General features: G+C 31.0%; 1 protein-coding gene and 1 long non-coding RNA gene across 3 annotated transcripts; one reads left to right on the top strand and one right to left on the bottom strand.

Moving 5' to 3' along the window:
- Window positions 1-3,632: 3,632 nt before the first annotated feature.
- LOC112743878 (uncharacterized) lies at window positions 3,633-7,837 on the bottom strand. 2 transcript variants are annotated; one of them, XM_025793280.3, is made up of 5 exons: window positions 7,112-7,837; window positions 6,543-6,654; window positions 6,048-6,165; window positions 4,758-5,750; window positions 3,633-4,268 (listed from the first exon to the last, which is right to left on the bottom strand). In XM_025793280.3, exons 1-5 carry the CDS (start codon window positions 7,317-7,319, stop codon window positions 3,861-3,863), a joined length of 1,839 nt encoding a protein of 612 aa, XP_025649065.1. In that variant the 5' UTR covers window positions 7,320-7,837; the 3' UTR covers window positions 3,633-3,860. The 2 variants fall into 2 exon arrangements, with proteins under 2 accessions (XP_025649065.1, XP_025649066.1); XM_025793281.3 differs by having other exon boundaries at window positions 6,543-6,648; window positions 7,112-7,574.
- Window positions 4,263-5,983, top strand: LOC140178334 (uncharacterized). Its single transcript, XR_011871191.1, has 2 exons — window positions 4,263-4,462; window positions 4,726-5,983. It is a non-coding gene; the product is annotated as an uncharacterized lncRNA (long non-coding RNA).
- Window positions 7,838-19,353: the final 11,516 nt, after the last annotated feature.

Below are 19,353 nucleotides of genomic sequence, written 5' to 3' on the forward strand. Positions count from 1 at the left end.
AATTGATATAATTACTTATTTGGTGTCAAATTAAAAGAGATTGTTACCAAAAATTGAAAAGGAAACATATAACAAGAGGCCTGCTACACATACAAGTCTTTTTGATTTACAAGTCTTGCAAGTTGCTACATACGGGCCTTTTAATGCGTTATTCAACCGTTTTCTGTTTTCAAAGTACTACACTCACCATGTATTATGAATGACTTCTCTTCCTCTTCTTCTTCCTCTTTTTTTTTTTTTTTTATTTTCATGGTTTCTGAAATCAAGCTTTAAAATAGTTTTGAAGATAATGGAACTACAGAAATACACCCAAAGGATTACAGAAATACACCCAAACGGTTACAAAAATTCACCCAAACGATTATAGAAATACACCCAAAAGATTACAGAAATACACCCAAAGGATTACAAAACTACACCCAAAGGATTTAAGAAATACACCCAAAATTCGTTGAAGTACACCTTATGCATAATTCAGAACTCTTTCTCTTTCTCCTCCTCATCTTCTACTGCTTCTTCTTCTTCAAAAACGATTTCAGAGCTTGATGTCAAAAAACAATGGAAATCGAGAATAATGAAGAAAGAAAACAGAGAGAAAAGCACGTAAATGAAGAAGAAGAGGAAGACGGGGAAGAAGAATGTGCAGCAAGAAGAAGAAGAAGAATGAGAAAGAGAAGGCAAGAAACGAAAGAAAAGAAGAAGAAGAAGATGAAGAGGAAGAAGAACGTGCAGCAAGAAGAAGAAGGAGGAGAAAAAGAAGGCAAGAAACGAAAGAAAAAAAGAAAAAGACGAAGAGGAAGAAGAAGAAGAAGCGCGTTTTGAGCGTTAGTTTTAATTAGACTTGTAAGGCTTACAAGCCTTAATCGCTTGTATGCGAAGAATTTCTGATATAACAATGATGATGATTATGGACAGCAATGGCCAGAGTTGTCATCAAGCAACGGATAGTTGAACACATTGCATTAATTGGAACATATTTAAAAATAATCAAACATTATGAGCAAGATTTGAAAAGCATTTGAAAAGGTAGCTACTGGTTATAGAAAGAAATAAATTACGTAATTAATGATGACTTAATCAGCTACAACGACTAGCTAAAGAATTGTTTTTGATATAAGAACAAGGTTTGATGAATGTCAAGGAGAACAATTCAAATATCAACCACTACACAATTGAGAGTCTTTCTTTTTCATTTTAGTTTGTATTTGATATTCAGTTTTTTTAGTCTTTCTATATAGTACTAAGAAAAAGGCATATGATTATTTGAGAGAATATTTTGGAAAAAAGCCTATAACACCGCACATTTTCCGTTTGTTCCCATCTTGATTTGTACTGTTTTGGAGAGTTAGTTTTGCTAGGTATCAATTTGTGAAGCACGGTATAGTAGTTTGTTTGTCTAGGTATTGAACCGGTTTAGTTTGTTCATTTTTGTCTTTGTCTTGGTCTTGAAATTGGTGATTGTAATCTTGAGATTGTTATAGTTAAATTCTACTATAACTGTGGTGAAGACTAGATGTAAATCATTGGAAAAAAAAAACAGTGCATCAGTGCCATTGAAGAGTAGGAGAAGAAGAAAAATAGGGTTGGAAGTTGGAGCTTTAATATTATGGAGAGAAGTTTATATCATCAAATGCATCATCCCACATCATTCCATGCAAGCCCGTTTGGGAAGCTTCAAAAGTAGTTTTTTTGAGCTTTTAATTTATGAAAAGTAGTAGTATTAATGTCTGGTACAATTTTCAAAACCAAATTGCAGTTTTCTAAGAAGCTATTTAGGAGTTTATAGAGAAGTTAAAAAAATGACTTCTCTCATAATACTACTATTTTTTTTTATCACATTTTTATAAAATAAACACTTTTAGAACTAAAAGTCCAAATACAAAATAACTTATTTATAAGCTACTTTTAATATAGTCATTTATTGTTTAAGCTATTTTGTAAAAAAGAGCTTAATTAAGCTGTTTATCCAAACTTGACCTTAAGTTCATATTCGACGTCTATTTGGGAGTGCTAGCATGGCAGGAATAAGTTTACCCAGGTTTTCGATTGCAATACATGGGCAGAAAGTGGCTTAAGGATTATTATAAATTCCAGAGTGTAAGTTTGGAGATAAGGTTGAATAACTATTAATTTCATGAATCATTTTAAGGTTCGAATACTTCAAGAATCACTTTGAGATTTAACTTAATTTATACACAATATTAAAAAATAAATAAATTTAATCATAAAAATTTCATACAATTAGCTCATATATTTCTATTTTTTCTTTTTAAATTATTTAAAATATATTTCATATTTTTTTCAAAAATTCTTAAGTGATTTGAAAGAAAAATTAGTGATTTGTTTTATTCTATTCGGCATTTGCTATATCACCATAACAAACATTTATAATATTTATCATAGTTAATTACTTTTAAATTTTTAAAATTTTATTTATTTAACATAATATAAAATCCACTATATTGATGTGACAAATACCAATAGAATAGAATAAATCACTAATTTTGCTTTGGAGTTTTTTAGTTATCTACGGTCTCTCAATCCGACAGGTCAAGGATTAATCTATTGTAGTTGGAGCTCCATTTAACGGACTAATGAATTATTGTATGCACAAGACCATATTTAAATTCCAAAACTTATTTAAGCAGACTAATAAATTAACTAGACCAAATCAAATTGATTTTTGCTCAAGTCTTGAAGGAAGTTCCTAAAGGCTTTATTTATTTATTTTTTTTTTCATAACCTGAAGATGATTTTGCTCATTCCGCCGTAGATGAGCCGGATTGGCCTAAAACCCATGCTAGAGGAATATATTCCTTTTCCAAAAAACCGGATTGGCCTAAAACCCATGCTAGAGGAATATATTCCTTTTCCAAAAAAATTATATATACCCTTTTTTTTTCTTTTTAACTTTTTAAGTTTTAATAATAATTTCTTAAATCATGAAAAGACTCTTATAATTTTTTAATACCAATAATTAAGTTATCATACATCGGAGCTTTATTTGTTGGTCAATAAATTATTGTGTGTATAAGGTGAAATTTGAACCCACCATAATTTGTTAAATAAGTGAATGAACTAAATCATAAAAAGAGCTTTGAGCTTAGCCAAATTGTCATTATTCCTTAAACAAGTCCAAAGAAAAAAAAATTAAGAACGTTCTTTTACTATCCTTATTTGATGATTACATAACTCCTAGCCCGACAGATTAAGGACTAATACTGAGCTCCATTTAAAGGTTAAGGTTGCTGCATGCATAAGACAGGATTCGAACCCCCAACACTTGTTTAAGCGGACTAGTGAGCTAACCACTAGACCAACCAAACTTGGTTAATTCTATAATTATATGCTTATTAGATAAAGCGTTAAAAAAAATTTGTTACATTTTATCAAATAGAAACCAAAGGGCTGTCAAAATAGTTATGCACTCACTACTAACTTGAAGAGCCACAGTGCTAGTTACCTACCATGAACTAATAGAATCTCTTTTTGTTTTTTATTTAAAATATTTTGAACTCAAAGAAGCAAACCAATGTTTGCTTAAAGTTAAAGCATCATATCCATCTCTATGAGCTTAGTAATACATTTGTCTTTTGACAAAAGCATACTTTTGTATGCACAAAATACTTGTGTAATGTAATTCTTTTGGTGCATTATATGTAGATGAAAAATATCAAATTCAAGCATACAATGCATCATCATTTTCTCCACCTTTGAGATATAGAACTAAAAAAAAAAAAATTCTCACCCTTGAGAAGGGAAACAAAAAAAAATATTAAGAAATAACCATTATTAGAACATAGATATCATATTACAAATCATAAAAATTCACCAAGGATTATTATTAACCTCCTTGAATGCTACAAGAGACCAAAAGGCTCTGGCAAGTGCTCAAATCCATTATCAAATATGGGACCTTGATCACATTTGTCATCAGCACTATGAAGCCAATTTGTGTTCTTCAAATCTTCTTTGAGCAACAGTGCATCGTAGCGCGAACTCTCGTAAATGTCGACTTCACTACTAAGTTTTGATGAGTATAGTCTTTCATCTACCTCTCTTCCTCTTACCATATGTATTCTGTTAACATCATTTCCAATATCCAGATTGGAGACTCCATTGGTATGCAGGGTGGTTCCATTCATGTTGACAGATGCCAGAGCACTCGAAACCCGGTGGCTCTTGGGAGTGGACGAAGGTCTAATGCTCTGAGGGAAGAGTGTGGTGTTTGACAGAGAACGATGATTTCCTGCGCCGTTCCTTATATCCTATTCAATAGATAAATCAAATGGTGATTAAGTTTGGATTTGATATAACAAAATCAGAGGATTAATAGCTTATGGTGCAAAAATTTACTTTAAGGCATGTAGATAAAGCAACATGAAGGAACATGAGCTGAATGTGAAAAATCACATTCAGGGAGAAGATTTTAGTATCATTTGGACCATGATTTTTACTCAAGGTATTTGATCCATGAATAAAATTTTCAAGAATCTGATAGTTTAACACTTTAACTCACTGTTAATGGAAAAATGTTTTTCATTTGCATCGAATGATACATTGCAATATCATTTAATGTAACTCGTCCTATTGTCATCTACTAATTAAAAAGGTGTCAAAGAAAGCATGTAGTAGTAGCAATGTATCAAAATTTTAAACTAAACCTTGAAACTGTTGGCATTGGTAATCTAAGTAAATTTGATTTTGATTACTTTAATCATGCAGAACTGGAAATGTAGAGAGTAGGAAGTACAAACCATGTGCTTAATAGCCATATCTAAGGATTTCTTTGATATGGTCCTCCCAAACCCAGAGTTGTCTGTAGCAGTGGTAGTTGAGGCCCTAACAGATCTCCTTGCAACGACTTCAGGTGGATGTTGGACTTTCCTAGGCTCAGGAACATCAGCATGGTGGCCATTGGTGCTGCCATAACTGCGAGTTCTCGCTGCAGGCTCTGTAGACCTCCCCCTACTCACAATCGGAGAAGAATGTCTTCTTGACACAGGAGCTGAAGCTTGAGGTTCAGAACTGTTTCCCTTCATGGTGACACTGCTGGGGCGAGACCTGCCTGCTGATACAGGCCTATCAGGCAATGTTGTTCTGAGATTTGGAGGTGTGTCGAGGGGAAAATCCGGGGGAACTATTGGTTGTGGTGGCTGCCTTACTCTTGGACTCGGCGAACTTGGCCTTGAAGATGGAGCTGAGTTTCTTCCACTAAGTGAAACACGTGAGGATGAAGTTACATAAGATGATGTAGGAGAAGGGGATGGAGACAGAGATGGCATTGAGTTCCTTCTAGTAGGGGTAGAAGGCCTGGATAGTGATCGAGTTGGCGTAAGGGCCGAGGGAGAATGCAAATTTGTAGAAATATGAGGCCTAGAACTTGGTGTTGATGGCCTTGAGCTTTGTGTTGATGTTCTTTGTCTGTCAGCAGAGGAGGAGGAGGCTGTGGGGTTGTTAGAAACCGAGCGCACTCTGGAGGGAGTTGAAGGCCTAGAAGACGCTGCCGGGCGTGAGGAAGGAGTAGAAGGCCTAGCTGCGGACGAGGAGCGAGTTACAGGGGAGGATGGTCGGGAGGATGGTCGGATGTATGACGAAACTGAGGCAGAGCTTGTGTTGAGAATTGAGGTGGATCTGTTAGAGGAATAGGTGCTGTATTGTGAGTGTGAGTTTGAGACCGAAGGGCGTGTCACCGAACTGCTTCTTGCTGGTCTAGAGTGATTATTGTTCTCAGATTGTGAGACTGAGAGCTGAAAAATCATGATGAAGACTAATAAATATAAAAGCATTTAGCTCACCATTAAAAAATATCAAACATGTATAAGGTTGTGACCTAGGATAAATAAATAACAATCACCAAGTGCATGTATACATGTAGGGAATGCCTAATAGATGATTTGGTTGCCATCCAATTAAATCCTTTCTTTTAGATGACCATTCAAATAGCCCATATATAAAAGTAGCTAACTTGTTTATGTATCAATTTATGATTGGATATCTTTGCATACAAATTAAATCTATGAAGAATGATTTGAGGGAACACATACCCTTGAGGCCTTTGTGGTAGAAGTTGATCTAGTCAAACTTCTTCTTGGAGGCACTGTGGTTGGTTGGGGTTCGCCTTCTGATGATGGAAAAACTGGTGTGCCGGGGGGAGTGAGAAGCCTAGTAACATAAAAACAGAGAAATAGTTACGAATTGGGGCAACCAACTGAAAAAGTTGGAACCTTTTGAAGTTGCACTCTCATTTCTGAAGTTGAATGCATATAAGCTGGCTCACTCTCCCCTGCTATTAGAAAATAAGGACTAGAACTCAAATCAACACACCCCATCCAATGGTGGAGAGAAGGAAGTTGACTCAGGTATACATGGAAAGGTGGGAACAAGAACATTTCTTTACATATATAGCAAGCAACAACAATGTCTTAATGATAGAACAAGAAGTCACAGATCCAGAATCAATATGTTCTCTCCATTATCGAATGATTTCTCATCCACAGCCACAGAAACTTGAGAATCGACATGACGAAATCGATGCTTACCAGTCATAATCATGCTTTCCTACTTCTGTGGAAGACAATAGATCATCAATCCCATTTCTTGAAGGTTTTGGTGCTGCTCCTCCAAGTGAGAGCCTCCCCAGTTTCACTGAAACTACAAAATTCACAACTAATTATTCTTAATACATAATCATAAAAATATATATAGTTATACAAATCAGTTAATCACTTCAAACAAAATAGCTGAAGCATACTTCAGATTTAGCACTTACCTAGTTAACAACATATCAAATCAAATAATAAGAAAGGAAAATTATTATTAATTTTCAATCACAAGACATCCCTTTCACTCCCCAACATCAGTTCTTAAAAAGTTAAAACAATACAAAGAAAACAAACTAAAACTGTTTTATGTTTAGAAAAAGAATCAGATTCAAACAAAACAAAAACATCATAAACCCATAAACAAACAAAAGATTGTTCAGTGACACATTAATTGCAACAAAAAATACAGACAAAAAAGTGTCCATTCCCACATCCCCAAGTGCAAAACCAAAAACCAAGAACCAAAAAACAAATTTAAAAAAACAGTGTTCACACAATTCACATACCATCGGAGGAATCATCAGAGGAAGTCACAGAGAGGGTACGTCTGTTCCTGGAGAAGAGATCCAAGTTATCTTCATTGCTGTTGTTGTTGTTGTTGGAAGCCATTCCATAACCATTCAAGCTTTGTCCTCTGCGGTGGTGATTCAATGACCCCAAAAGAGACTCTCTCACATTACTACTATTATAACTATTCCTCATCATTGGATTCATGTAACTAAGATCTAACAACTGAAACCAACATACTAACTAATCTACACTGTTTCAAAGTTCAAAGTGCAACACTCTCATCATTCATTCATTGATTCAAGATTGGATTTGGATCTGTAACTATGTCGACTTTGTGTTTACTTAGCTTGGTTTGGTTGTGTTATTCATTGATGTACCATTATTTTGTGTTAAGTTTCTCTTTGGCATTTCATCAGTTATGTGGTGTGTGTGTGTCAGAAAACAATAAAAATAATAATTAAGAAAAATGATGGAGTTGGGAGATGATACCCACATGGCTTCTAATTTGTGGACCCACCACCTTCCTCAGATCTCTCACACTCATCACTTTTATCCAATTAATTTTGTTTTTAAATTTTTCTATTTTTTTCTTATTTCCCTTTCATTGATTTTGTTATTTTGTTGCTTCATTGATGATGAAGGATCAAGAAGGGATTTGTTGTTGGGAGAGACACATGCAAATTATAGTAATCAAACTGTGCAAGTGTAACCATCCAGCACATGGCTTGGGTCATATCAATGCCAAATTCTTATTTAATAGAAAAATAAATAAATAAATTGAAGATTTAAGATTAAATTATATTATTTTTATAATCTTAAAAATATTAAATATTGAAAAACAGAAAAATAAAAGATGTAAATGTAAAATTATTCAAGTGTAACCATTTTTTATTCAATGATAAAATTATTTAGTTACTAAATTAGCTATTAATATAAAATATATATTAAAAATAAATTAAATAATATATATATTCTAACTAATTTAATAATTGATCTTTTGTATATATATCACATTTTTAATATACTGACTAATCATTTGTTAAATTATTGTAAATATTTTCAATGAGTAAAATTATACATAAAATTTTTAAATGTTCTTTGTTCTAAACGATATTAACTTTCAACACTAGGTTGACCCCAGACAGCCAACAACTCAACTATACTCAATGTAATATTTCACGTATAATTTAACAATAATATATGTAAAAATATACAGAATTAACTTTTAATTAGTTAATATTAATTAATTTTAAAATTTAAAACTTATAATTTAAATTACTGAGTTAAATATTTATAATTTAAAATATAAAATTTAACGTAATAATTTTTAAAATATTAATCAATGTTGGCAAAAAAAATTAATTACCTAATATTATTCTATCAATATATCCAATCTATTCCATTAATAATGAGATTTATATTTGGTTATGATGTACGGAAATAGACACTAATACAGGACACGATACGATAAGGACATGCGAATTTAAAATTTTTATAAGATACGGAGACAAAGCATATATATAAAATATAAAGTATTATTAGATAAATTATAATGATATTTTGGTATTTTATTGATATTAAAATATAAATTAATTTTTAATTATTTTTAATTATATAAAGTATTTAAAATATTTTTTAATAATTAATAATATATATTATTTCTAAACTCATTTAAAAAATACATGTTAAAAATAAGATTAAACACACTTACACGTAATGGTATTTAGGTGTGTTCAAGCGTATCTAAAAAAAAAAACTTTTTTCTTTATTAAGATACGAGTGGATATAAGAGATACGCATATCAGACAAATATAAAAAAATATCGTATTCAAAATATATCAAACACGTAGATGCGGTCGTGCTTCATAGATATTTGGTAATTGTCTTTTCAACTTTTTTTTTTTCAATGCAATTATATTCATCAATAATTGTCTCTATTATCATTATGGCCTTTTAAAGTTTTAAAATTTATATGTGTGTATTTATTTTATTAGAGGTAACTATCCCTTTCCCCTAGTACATAGTAACATATACTTGAAGAGGCCAGGACTAGAGGAGAAGGAAAACAAAAGCTGCTATTTAGTTTTTCTTTTTTTAGTTTTCACACTATTGCTACTCCTCTTCGTAACTTCTTTAATCAAGTAGTTATCCATTACACCAGAGTTTATGTCTCTTTAGGAAGGGAGAGAAAAGAGAGGAGGAGTAAAATAGCAAGAGGAAAAGGGAACATAGAAAAAGGAAAAGAGGGCAAGTTCAAGAAAAAGTTATAGACATGTTTAACAAAAAAAGAAGATAAATTTGAGATTTTTATTTATTGACTGCATTATTCTTTATTAATATCAAAGCATTGTACTAGACACACAAAAAAAAAAAAAAATTAAAGCATTGTACTCTTGAAAATAAAATTAACATCAAATTTAAATTATTTGAATATTCTTTCAGAAAAATAATTGACGAGGGCAAGAGGCCCATGTGTAAACTGCGAACCTAATATACGAGATAGATATAAAAAAGTTTCTTAGTCACGTGATCGAACAACCTTTGCACCATGCAACTTTATGGTTTTGCTTGATTTTTAAGTTATTATATTATTAGTAAATAATATGTAATATATTACTTTAATATCATTAATATGTATTTACCTTCGTAATTACTCTATATATATAATCTTAAAGGTATATCTTGACTTGAATCGATAATAAGTCAACAAATTTAGAACATAATAGATTCTTTTGTAATTTTTATAAAAAAAATATTTAATTAAAATTTGTCTTAAATTTGTCTGAAATTAAAAAATTATTCAAATAAAAAAATTATCTAAAAAAAAATCTTATTTTTAGTAGTGGTAATATATATAAAAAAAAATCAAAATAATTATTAATTAAAAATATGAAAAAAGGAGAAGATAATCAAGTTTAACTCACATATCTTAAATGTAATGAGAGGTTAAATAAATAAATAACATTTTTCTTACTTTGTATCAGTATGCAAGAATTCTCAATCTGCATATATTATTATGGTGCTCGTGGGTTTATTTTAATATTTTGTATTATAAAGTTAGAGGGTTCTTATATACTTCGTTCTTGTAGTTGATAGTAGTAATTATTTTAGTGGTGATTGGAGATAGAGAATCTTGTGGTATGCAAATTGTGACAATGCATGTTACGACCACAAAAACGGATGATTTTTTTGCACTTATGCATGTGAGCATATGATAACAATATGCAATTAGTACATCATTACCTTTTGCCAAGGACACTAGATCTTCGCCCAAAATGTTGCCTAGCTAGGTCAAGCTCGACACGCAGCATTAAGGATAATGCTCTATTCTCTATATCCATATATGTAAGAATGGGAGACCAACAAATTTTTCAACAGGTTCATCACGAGTCTACTATATATTCAAATTTTTTTGATAGTCAAATTCAACTAAATTGACATAAAATTCAACAAAATTATTCACTCATCAAAATATGCATAAAATCATACCCTTTTTTTTTGTGTTTTTTTTTCATGTACTTCGTCTCCTCCTCTTCTTTTTTTTATTTGTATTATTGTTGTTGTGTTTTATTTTTGTTTTTTTTTTATCTTTTCTTTTTCATGTGATATCAATTGTTTATTTTTTTTTTATTTTTTTATTTGATTTTATTTTTTTTAAGAGAATAAAATAAAAAATTATAAAAAAAATAAAATAATAAGAAGAAGATGAACAAGAAAAAGATAAAAAAAGAAGAAAAAGTAATAGAAGATGAAGAAGAAGAAGAGAAAGAATTTTAAATTATATAGAATTTATCAGACAAATAACACCAAAATTTTTTAACAATAACACATAAATTTTTAAGTTTTTATACTGAAATTTTATTACAAAACACAAAAATATATTTTTTAATACTACATTTTTCCTTTTGTTCTTCTTTCTTTCTTTCTTTCTTTTTCTATTATTATTATTTATTCTTTTAGAAGCATTATGTAACACCCTAATTATCCTAAACCTTACCTCATGCCGTAAAGCAAGGGTTAATTAGAGGTCACGACAATTCTAAAACTTATACATATATATATATAAGGAAGTAATAATTCTAGAAGCCCGATGAAGAAATAAGCTCAAAAACAGAGTTTCGAAAGCGTAAGACGTTCGCACGAAACTAAAAGCATAAGGTACAAGGTATAGATACAAGATAATAGAACATATATAGATATAAGACTATATTAGTCATAAAGAACTAGCCGCAGCTCGCGGAGTTTAAGCCGACTAGGTATATACAGACAAATACGAAATTTTAAAAGTTAAAACATCATATACAAAGTATCTCTCTCAAAATAAGCCTCTAAGGCAAAGTGAATACAAAAGTGAGAGAACTAATCAATATAACCAAAAGACTCCAAAACATGATAAAGATCCTCCACTCTGTCGTCATCAAGCAACTCAACGATGTGGGTTGCGACCTGCATCTGAAAAAAATAACAAAGTATGAAATGAAAATCAGAGATTCTCAGTATGGTAACAGTGCCCAATATATAAGATGTAAGGTTCTGGGACGCCAAAGGCAATCCTAGAACTTCACATCGATACCGTTATTCAAGCTTAACAAAATAATAAATAACTTAAACCATAAACATGGTATTCTATCTTAAGGAATTTCTAACTAACATAGCACCGCTACCCCACAGCCTTCGCCAGCCTAACCACCATGTGATCCCATCGCCACCGCACGCCTACTGAGCCTCCTCAATCCCAGAAGAAAACACAAGTAATGCAGACAAGTAAAGCACAAGTAAAGTACATATACAGCGATTAGAACAATTAGCAAGTAAACATGTGTTTCATTTAGGCAAAGTAGAAATTAAGCAAAGCAAACAAACAAGTAGAAGATGCACACGATGAATGCCTATTCTATTGGCTCGTGATATCACTTGTCGGTCTATAAATGCCAACCCGACACATCCTTCCGGATGTAGCCTTCTTGCCACGCCAGAGATATAGGCTCTGCACACTCATGCGGCCGAGAAGGAATCAACAACAATTGTCTCACCATAAGTCATTCCAAGGATATAGTGCCTGATACACTCTTGCAGCAGAAAATCTGCCACGCCAGGGATATAGGCCCCGCATACTCTTGCGGTAGAAAGACTGTCACGCCAGGAATATAGGCCCCGCACCCTCCCATTTAATCCAATAATTTCATCATTCCTTTCCAAGTTCTCAACTCATCATAACCATCATCGGTTTCTAACTTCTCAATTCATCATAAGCATTCCCATTTCTCAAAAATCTCTTCCACGCTTTCAAAAATTCACAGGGTGTGCGTACGCACAAATAAAAACATAGCCACTGTGTAGAGCACGCGCACAGCAGTGTGCGTGTGCACACATACCAGAACTCATAATTTCTGCAACATTACAGAAGTTAGATTTTTGACACCAACTTCTAACGATCATATCTTTTTCTACAAATTTTCGATTTCCATAAAATATATACCGTTTTAAAGCTCTTTGAATTATCTTTAATTTGATACGAAATTCAATCAATTTTAAAAACTGTAGCTCAAGATATGATCCATCAAAGTTGGCCTAAAACTCATTTTTACCAAAAACCTTAAAAACTCAATTCCACCAAAACTCTCAATTTAAAACCAAATCAAAGCCTACTCAATCATCATAAAACACAACACCACACAATAACTTACCATTTCATATCATTTCCATCAATTTCACTCCTAATTTACTCAATCATTACACCATAAACCACTACAAATCCATAATTTCCAATTCAATCATTAATCAACACTCATAATCATTATTCACAATTCTCACCAATCCCTTTCTAACATCAGAAACACTATCTTCACAACATCACATCATTATACTCATCAATATCCATCATCACACATAATAATCATAAACACTCATCATCATCATAATCATATATAATTAAACATACACCAACATCATTCAATACTATCTTATGACCCACTAGTCTAAGTGTCCAAAAACATTACATATTACATAAAAGAAACCGAAACTATACCTTGGCCAATTTTCAATATGCACTCCGCACCAAGACTAAAATCCAACAAGCTTTCAATCACTAACACCACTTTCAAAAGGCCACAATCAACTCCACAATCAAGCTATACATCATATATTTTACCACAAATCAACCTAGGATTCCATATACATAAAACCAGGAAGAATATGAATACACACACCTTACCCAACAGAATTAGAGGTGAAACACAATAATACTTCAGCGCTAGATCACCCCTAAACAAATCAAAATCACAAAACTTATTCAAAATCCAAACCTAAAAACGTGAAAATTGTTAGGGTTGAGAAAGGGAGTATGAAACGGGATTTTTTTTACCAGCAATACTTAGGTAGAAATGACGGAATCGACGAGAGATTCGCGTGGCCGTAAACGGTTTGCGAACCGGAGCACCGTAGCTCAAGATACAAGCAAAAGAGTGAAGAAGTGAATGGTGTTTTTGTTTCTTTGCCCTCCTCTCTCACTCTCACCATGCTCCCTCTCTTGGCTGCAAGGAATGAGCTGAAATGCTCATTGACGAGGGTTATATAGGTTGGGCTTGGGCCCAACTTAGGCCCGGTCCAACCCGTTAGTATTTTAGGTCCGTTTGCCCTACTTTGGGCCAAAAATTTTAAGATTAGCGTCCGGTATACATTTTTAGAACCTATTTCGGGCAATTAAATTATTATTTTATTAAAGCAATTTTACGTAAAAATTCCGATTTTTACACATTACTTCTCATATTACTTGAATGAACATGTTTGTACTATATTGCAATTTTATTCAGTTGAATGAATATAGGTTTCTCCTATTCCTATTGATTTTGCAGTATTATGTGTTTCTTCTTCTACTTCTTTGGTTGATTTTTTCTTGTTTTTGTTCTTGTTAAGAGAATAAAACAGGAAAAATTGTGAGGAAGTAAAACAAGAAGAAAAAGATGATCACGAAAAAAAGAAGAAGAAGAAGATGATGATAATAAAGAAGAATAAGGAGGAGGAGTTTTGAGTTATCATTAAGTAATTTCGGTACATTCTAAATTTAATTTCGGTGCATTTTGGATTTAAATAAAATGCATTTGGTCTAACTTTGTTTTGAACTGAGTTTGATTGTGTGTCGTCATCAAGAAAAAATTTCGGTGCATTCTAGACTTAAACTGTTATATGTATAAGAAGAAGATGATGATGATGACAACAACGATAACGATAACGGCGATAATGATGAAGATAGAGGAGAAGGAGTAGAAAAAAAAAAGAGAAGAAGAAATTCAAATGAAAAAAGGAGGAGGTGATGATGGTGGTGACGGCGACAATGATATCGAAAAAGAGAAAGATGAGGAAAAAGGAGGAGAAGAAGAAGGAATAACAGCAGCAACAGGAGTGAAGAAGAAAAAGAAGAAGATTTATGAAAAAGAGTATGCGCATAAATTTAAAACTCTTGATAATAATTTGGTTGAACCCTACCATAGATTTGTAATGTTAGAGAGGTGAAATAATTCTAAGCGCGGGTATAAAGTGTGTGATTAGAATGCCTACAATTAACAAATTAAATATTTTTTGCATGTTGATTATTTGTGTTAATTGTAGTTGGTAATTGAAAAATTTAGAGTATCCTAATTTTAGCGAAGACTTTGTCAAAACTTTTAAAGAAATTTGTTACACTACTTAATAAAATTTAAATACAAACTTTTTATGAACAATATAGGAGAAATTAAACGCTAATAGTCTAGCTTTATTTATTTTTACTTGCTTTAGGGAACATGACAATTGCGTGTGTTGTCATCATACACTTAGCCTATGTTCACCACTATTACTGTTTATTCATTTTTAATTTGAATAAAAACTCTTTTATATTATTTATTGGTTGTATCGAACTTTAATTATATAATATGTATTCTAATAATGTATGTATATATATATATTATTTACAATATTACAAAAAATAAAAAAATTATTTTCGACTTTTACTGACTTGAATTAATATTTTTTTTCTAACGTTATTATTACTAACAGCTATATTGTCGATACATTAAAAATAACTATTTTTTCACATTTTATTTTGCCGATTGTAATATTAATTACAATTTATCAATGTCAATTTTGTCAATGGTCTTTTACTATCGGTAAAATTAATTACCAACGTTTTAGTTGTCAATAAAATCATCAGTAAAATTTGTGATTCTTGTATTGTCTGATTTTGTTTTTGATGAGTTTTATACTCATCTTTCTTGTTTTTTTTTTTTACTATAAAATGTTCATATAGAAAATATTAAGTAATTAAAAAAATTTTTAAACGAGTCATATTAATTACGAGAAAATTCACATATAATTATTTTCATATAAAATTAAGAGCAATGTTAGGGGATCAGCAGATTTTGTGATTTATAGCCATCAATTAGTCATTATTAGTGGTTTTTAATAGTGTGAGATTACATCTAATAGTATAGGACTACTCATTTTTCTTTTGTTGGTTAAGTACTGGCCAAATTTTAATAAAAATGCTCATCTTTTAGACTTTCTCTAAAATTAATAGTCAAAAGTTATTAGATAATAATTTAATCAAACATGTCAAATTATTTAACAATTTTTAACTAACAACTTCACATAAAGACAACTATACGTAAATCTTTGCCTATTAACTAGGAAAATATACATATGTCAAATTTTAAATGCAAATACAAAGGAGACTACAAAAATAGGAAAGCAAATAGATTTCGATCCAGTTTATGTCAATTAATTATTATTATTAAGGTTAAGTACTTTTTTCATCCCTAACGTCTTAGGTCAAAATCAAAATTGTCTTAGACCTTTTTCTTTTATTAATATCATTCTCAACGTTACAAAACGTTATAAAATCATCATTTCCCAAATTTTTGGACTAAAATACCCTTCATCATCGTCTCTTTCCCTCACCCTTTTCACTCCACTAATCACCTCACCCCACCCTCTCTGCCACATCTATTGCCACCTATATTGTCACAATTCTACTCCCCACTCACTACCATAAAAAAAACCAGTTCACATGATTTTTATGCATTTGAAATTAAAGAAACCCATCAAAATCAAGCCCTGCAGCTTGAACAAAAAAGATAGAGAAACAAAAGAACACTAAAAACTTGAACATTGAACCTATTAGAACTTCACCATCAATGTCGTTATATTGTTGCTATTGACGATGGTGGTGGTGGTGATGCCGTTTCTCTTATTAATTTTGAATCCTACCTGTGCACACACAAATCTTCCTCATGGATACAACAAAGAAGAACAACACTACAAGAGTAAGGCTCACACAAATTGCAGAAAGAGTAGGTGGCAAAGAAAACCTGATCGAAGTTCTCTGGCTTATCTCAACCTTCGAGCTTCGATTCGAATAGGTCATATGTAAACTTGCCACTTTAAACAGTACCAAGATTGGTATCGCTAACAACCAAGTCCCCTCCCTCCTCTCCGATTCCACCCTCGATGCTCGACTTCGACGACCCCATTGACGAGCTCGACTTCGACGACTAGAACCCCAACCTCTCCCTTAACACCATCGATCCCCTCTCCTCTACTGGCTACTTCTATGACCTTCTTTCCGTCTCCCTCTGCCGCAGCTTCAAAACCCCTTGCAACATCCACCAATTTTCCAATCAACAAACCCACAATCACATTCTCCACTTCGCTACCGTCAGACCTGGACAAAATGATCACGCTAAGGCTGTGTTTGGCTTTGACGACTTCCCCGTCGACGACGTCGTTAGGAGATTTGCTGGTCATGTAATCGCCAACGAAGACGCGCTTCTGATTCGAAGCACTTCCCCTCTTAGGGGATGATTGGTTCGAAAAAAGAGTGTCTTTTTGTGGAAGGATAGAATGTTTAGATCAATTTTTGAAGTTTTGAATCCGAACAACAATCCACTTCTTCAAGATCCGAATGGTGTAGGTACTTCTGGGTTCATTAGGAATGATAGGATCGTGTAAAAGCTATGGGTGGAAGAGGATAAGAACAAAATTGTCATATAATTAATATTTTATGAGAAAATGATAATTTTAAAACGATTTTTAAAATTGAGTATGATTTTAATAAGAAAAAAAAGTCGAGAACGATTTTGATTTTGACCCAAGATATTAGAAACGAAAAAAATACTTAACCGCTCTTATTATCTTATCTTAAAATATGTACGTAAAAGGCTTTAACTTGGATATTTATATATGCATAAATAAACCACTAGTTAGCCATTAACATATATAAATTGACTATATTATGTGTACAATAAAATTAGTTATTTAAAATTAATTATTAATATAAAATATATATTAAAATATAAATATATATTAAAAATAAATTAAATTTTATATATATATATATATATATATATATAGTTAATTTTAATAATTAATTTTAATCTATAAATAATATTTTTTATATCAATATGTTTAAAGCGTAATTACTTAACTTGTGTTTAAATAACATTTCTCTTTATAGATAATTTAATCGCTCGAGAAGATAAGTAACAATCAATAAATCAAATGTAGTCCCATCTTAGAAAAGGGGTAAGCGTCGGTAAGCCTCCTAACTACTACAAGATATTATTAAATTATTGCTAGATTTTGTTATATTTGGTTTTAGTATAAAGAGATTCAATTATTTAATCATGCATCTGAAATATCATTTTTAAGGTGCATTTTGAGAGACGTTGCAACTAACGTTATATCTATCGCACCAACTAATCTAAATCTAGACACAAAAAAAAACTAACCTAAATCTTTCTTCGTGTCTCTTTTATGACCACACCCTACGCCCAACAGGGGTATATAATATATATTGTTTCCTACTTAATTGACAATACTATATTATTTGCACTTGCAACTGATCAATTCCACATTTATTTTATTTAACGGTGATACTATAGTGCATTGTATTTTCGAGCTAAGATTATATATATATATATATATATATATATATATATATATATATATATATATATGTGCAATGTACACATTCTTTACAAGTTTAATGAACTAAAAAAAAATTCTTTATTTAATAATTTTACAACTCAATAGCGATTTGTCTAAGTATGTCTCTTGAGAGTAAGACTAGCAATAGATAGGATAGGTTAGGGTTTGGACTTTCCCTTAATCTTATTTGCAGGTTGAAAATTTTTTTAAAATTTTATCGTACCCTATTCGCGAGTTGAGAATTTATCAACCCTAACCCTACCCGCATCCTAAAGTTCTAAACCCTATCCTACCCGCAGAAAAATTAAAAAATTTCAAACAAATATAAAATTCAACAATTCTAAATTTCATATATATGAATAGTGACGGACCAAGAAAATTTATGTTGGGAGGACAAAAATAATACACATTACTATCAAAAGATATATTAATTTAAATTTAAAAATATAAAAATACACATTAATCATTTAAATAAAAAAATAAAAAATTACATTAGCCGCTAACTTTCTTCGCTTCAAATCTTGAAGGTACTTCTCTTCTTGTTTTCATATTTTGAAAATGTTGAATAGTTGTTTCATTATCAACTTGATTGATTGTCTCTCTTTTTATATATGTAACTAATGGAGTGACTTCAGATTCTAGTGGTAGCTTTCCTTAATCTTTTGAAATATATATATATATATTCTAACTTAGTAAATTGATCAATTCACTTTAAAAATTTATATGCAATATAATTACATATAATAGAATAAAACGAAAGATAAATAAATAAATAATAAGAATCACTAAATTGAGAATAAAATAAAATATATAAATTCATGAAGAGAATAAAAAATAGATTAATACCTAAATTATAATTATTTGAATTAAAATTTGCAATTGAAAATATAAAAAAGATAAACAATGAAATTGAAAGATATATAGAGTCATAGAGAGCTATATAAAATAAAATGGAGAATTTAAAATTTACCTTTTGATGAAGCGAAGATGACCACTAGATAAAGAATAGAAAAAGAAGATTGAAAATATGAAACTAAGAAAAGGGTTTAAGAGAATAAATGAGTGACGGCTGAAATTTGAGAATAGAAGAAGACTAAATATAATTAGGTTAATTAATAGTCAAAATAATAGAAAGATAAAATGGATTTGGGGCTTTTAATAATTGGGTTTAGTTTATTTGTAGTGGGTCATTTAAATTTTAAAATGGGGGCATATTTTATATATATATATATATATATATATATATATATATATATATATATTTGTTTAAAATTAT

The sequence above is a fragment of the Arachis hypogaea genome, chromosome 14 (genome assembly GCF_003086295.3).
Source record: "Arachis hypogaea cultivar Tifrunner chromosome 14, arahy.Tifrunner.gnm2.J5K5, whole genome shotgun sequence".
Lineage (NCBI taxonomy): Eukaryota > Viridiplantae > Streptophyta > Magnoliopsida > Fabales > Fabaceae > Arachis > Arachis hypogaea.

Bases quoted from the DNA above. Each gene is read 5' to 3' on its own strand.
- LOC112743878 (XM_025793280.3), bottom strand. From the start codon at position 7,319: ATGAATCCAATGATGAGGAATAGTTATAATAGTAGTAATGTGAGAGAG. The intron at 6,655-7,111 runs GTATGTGAATTG...TGAATTTTGTAG, and splicing joins CTCTGATGATTCCTCCGATG to TTTCAGTGAAACTGGGGAGG. The intron at 4,269-4,757 runs GTTTGTACTTCC...TCTATTGAATAG, and splicing joins ATATGGCTATTAAGCACATG to GATATAAGGAACGGCGCAGG.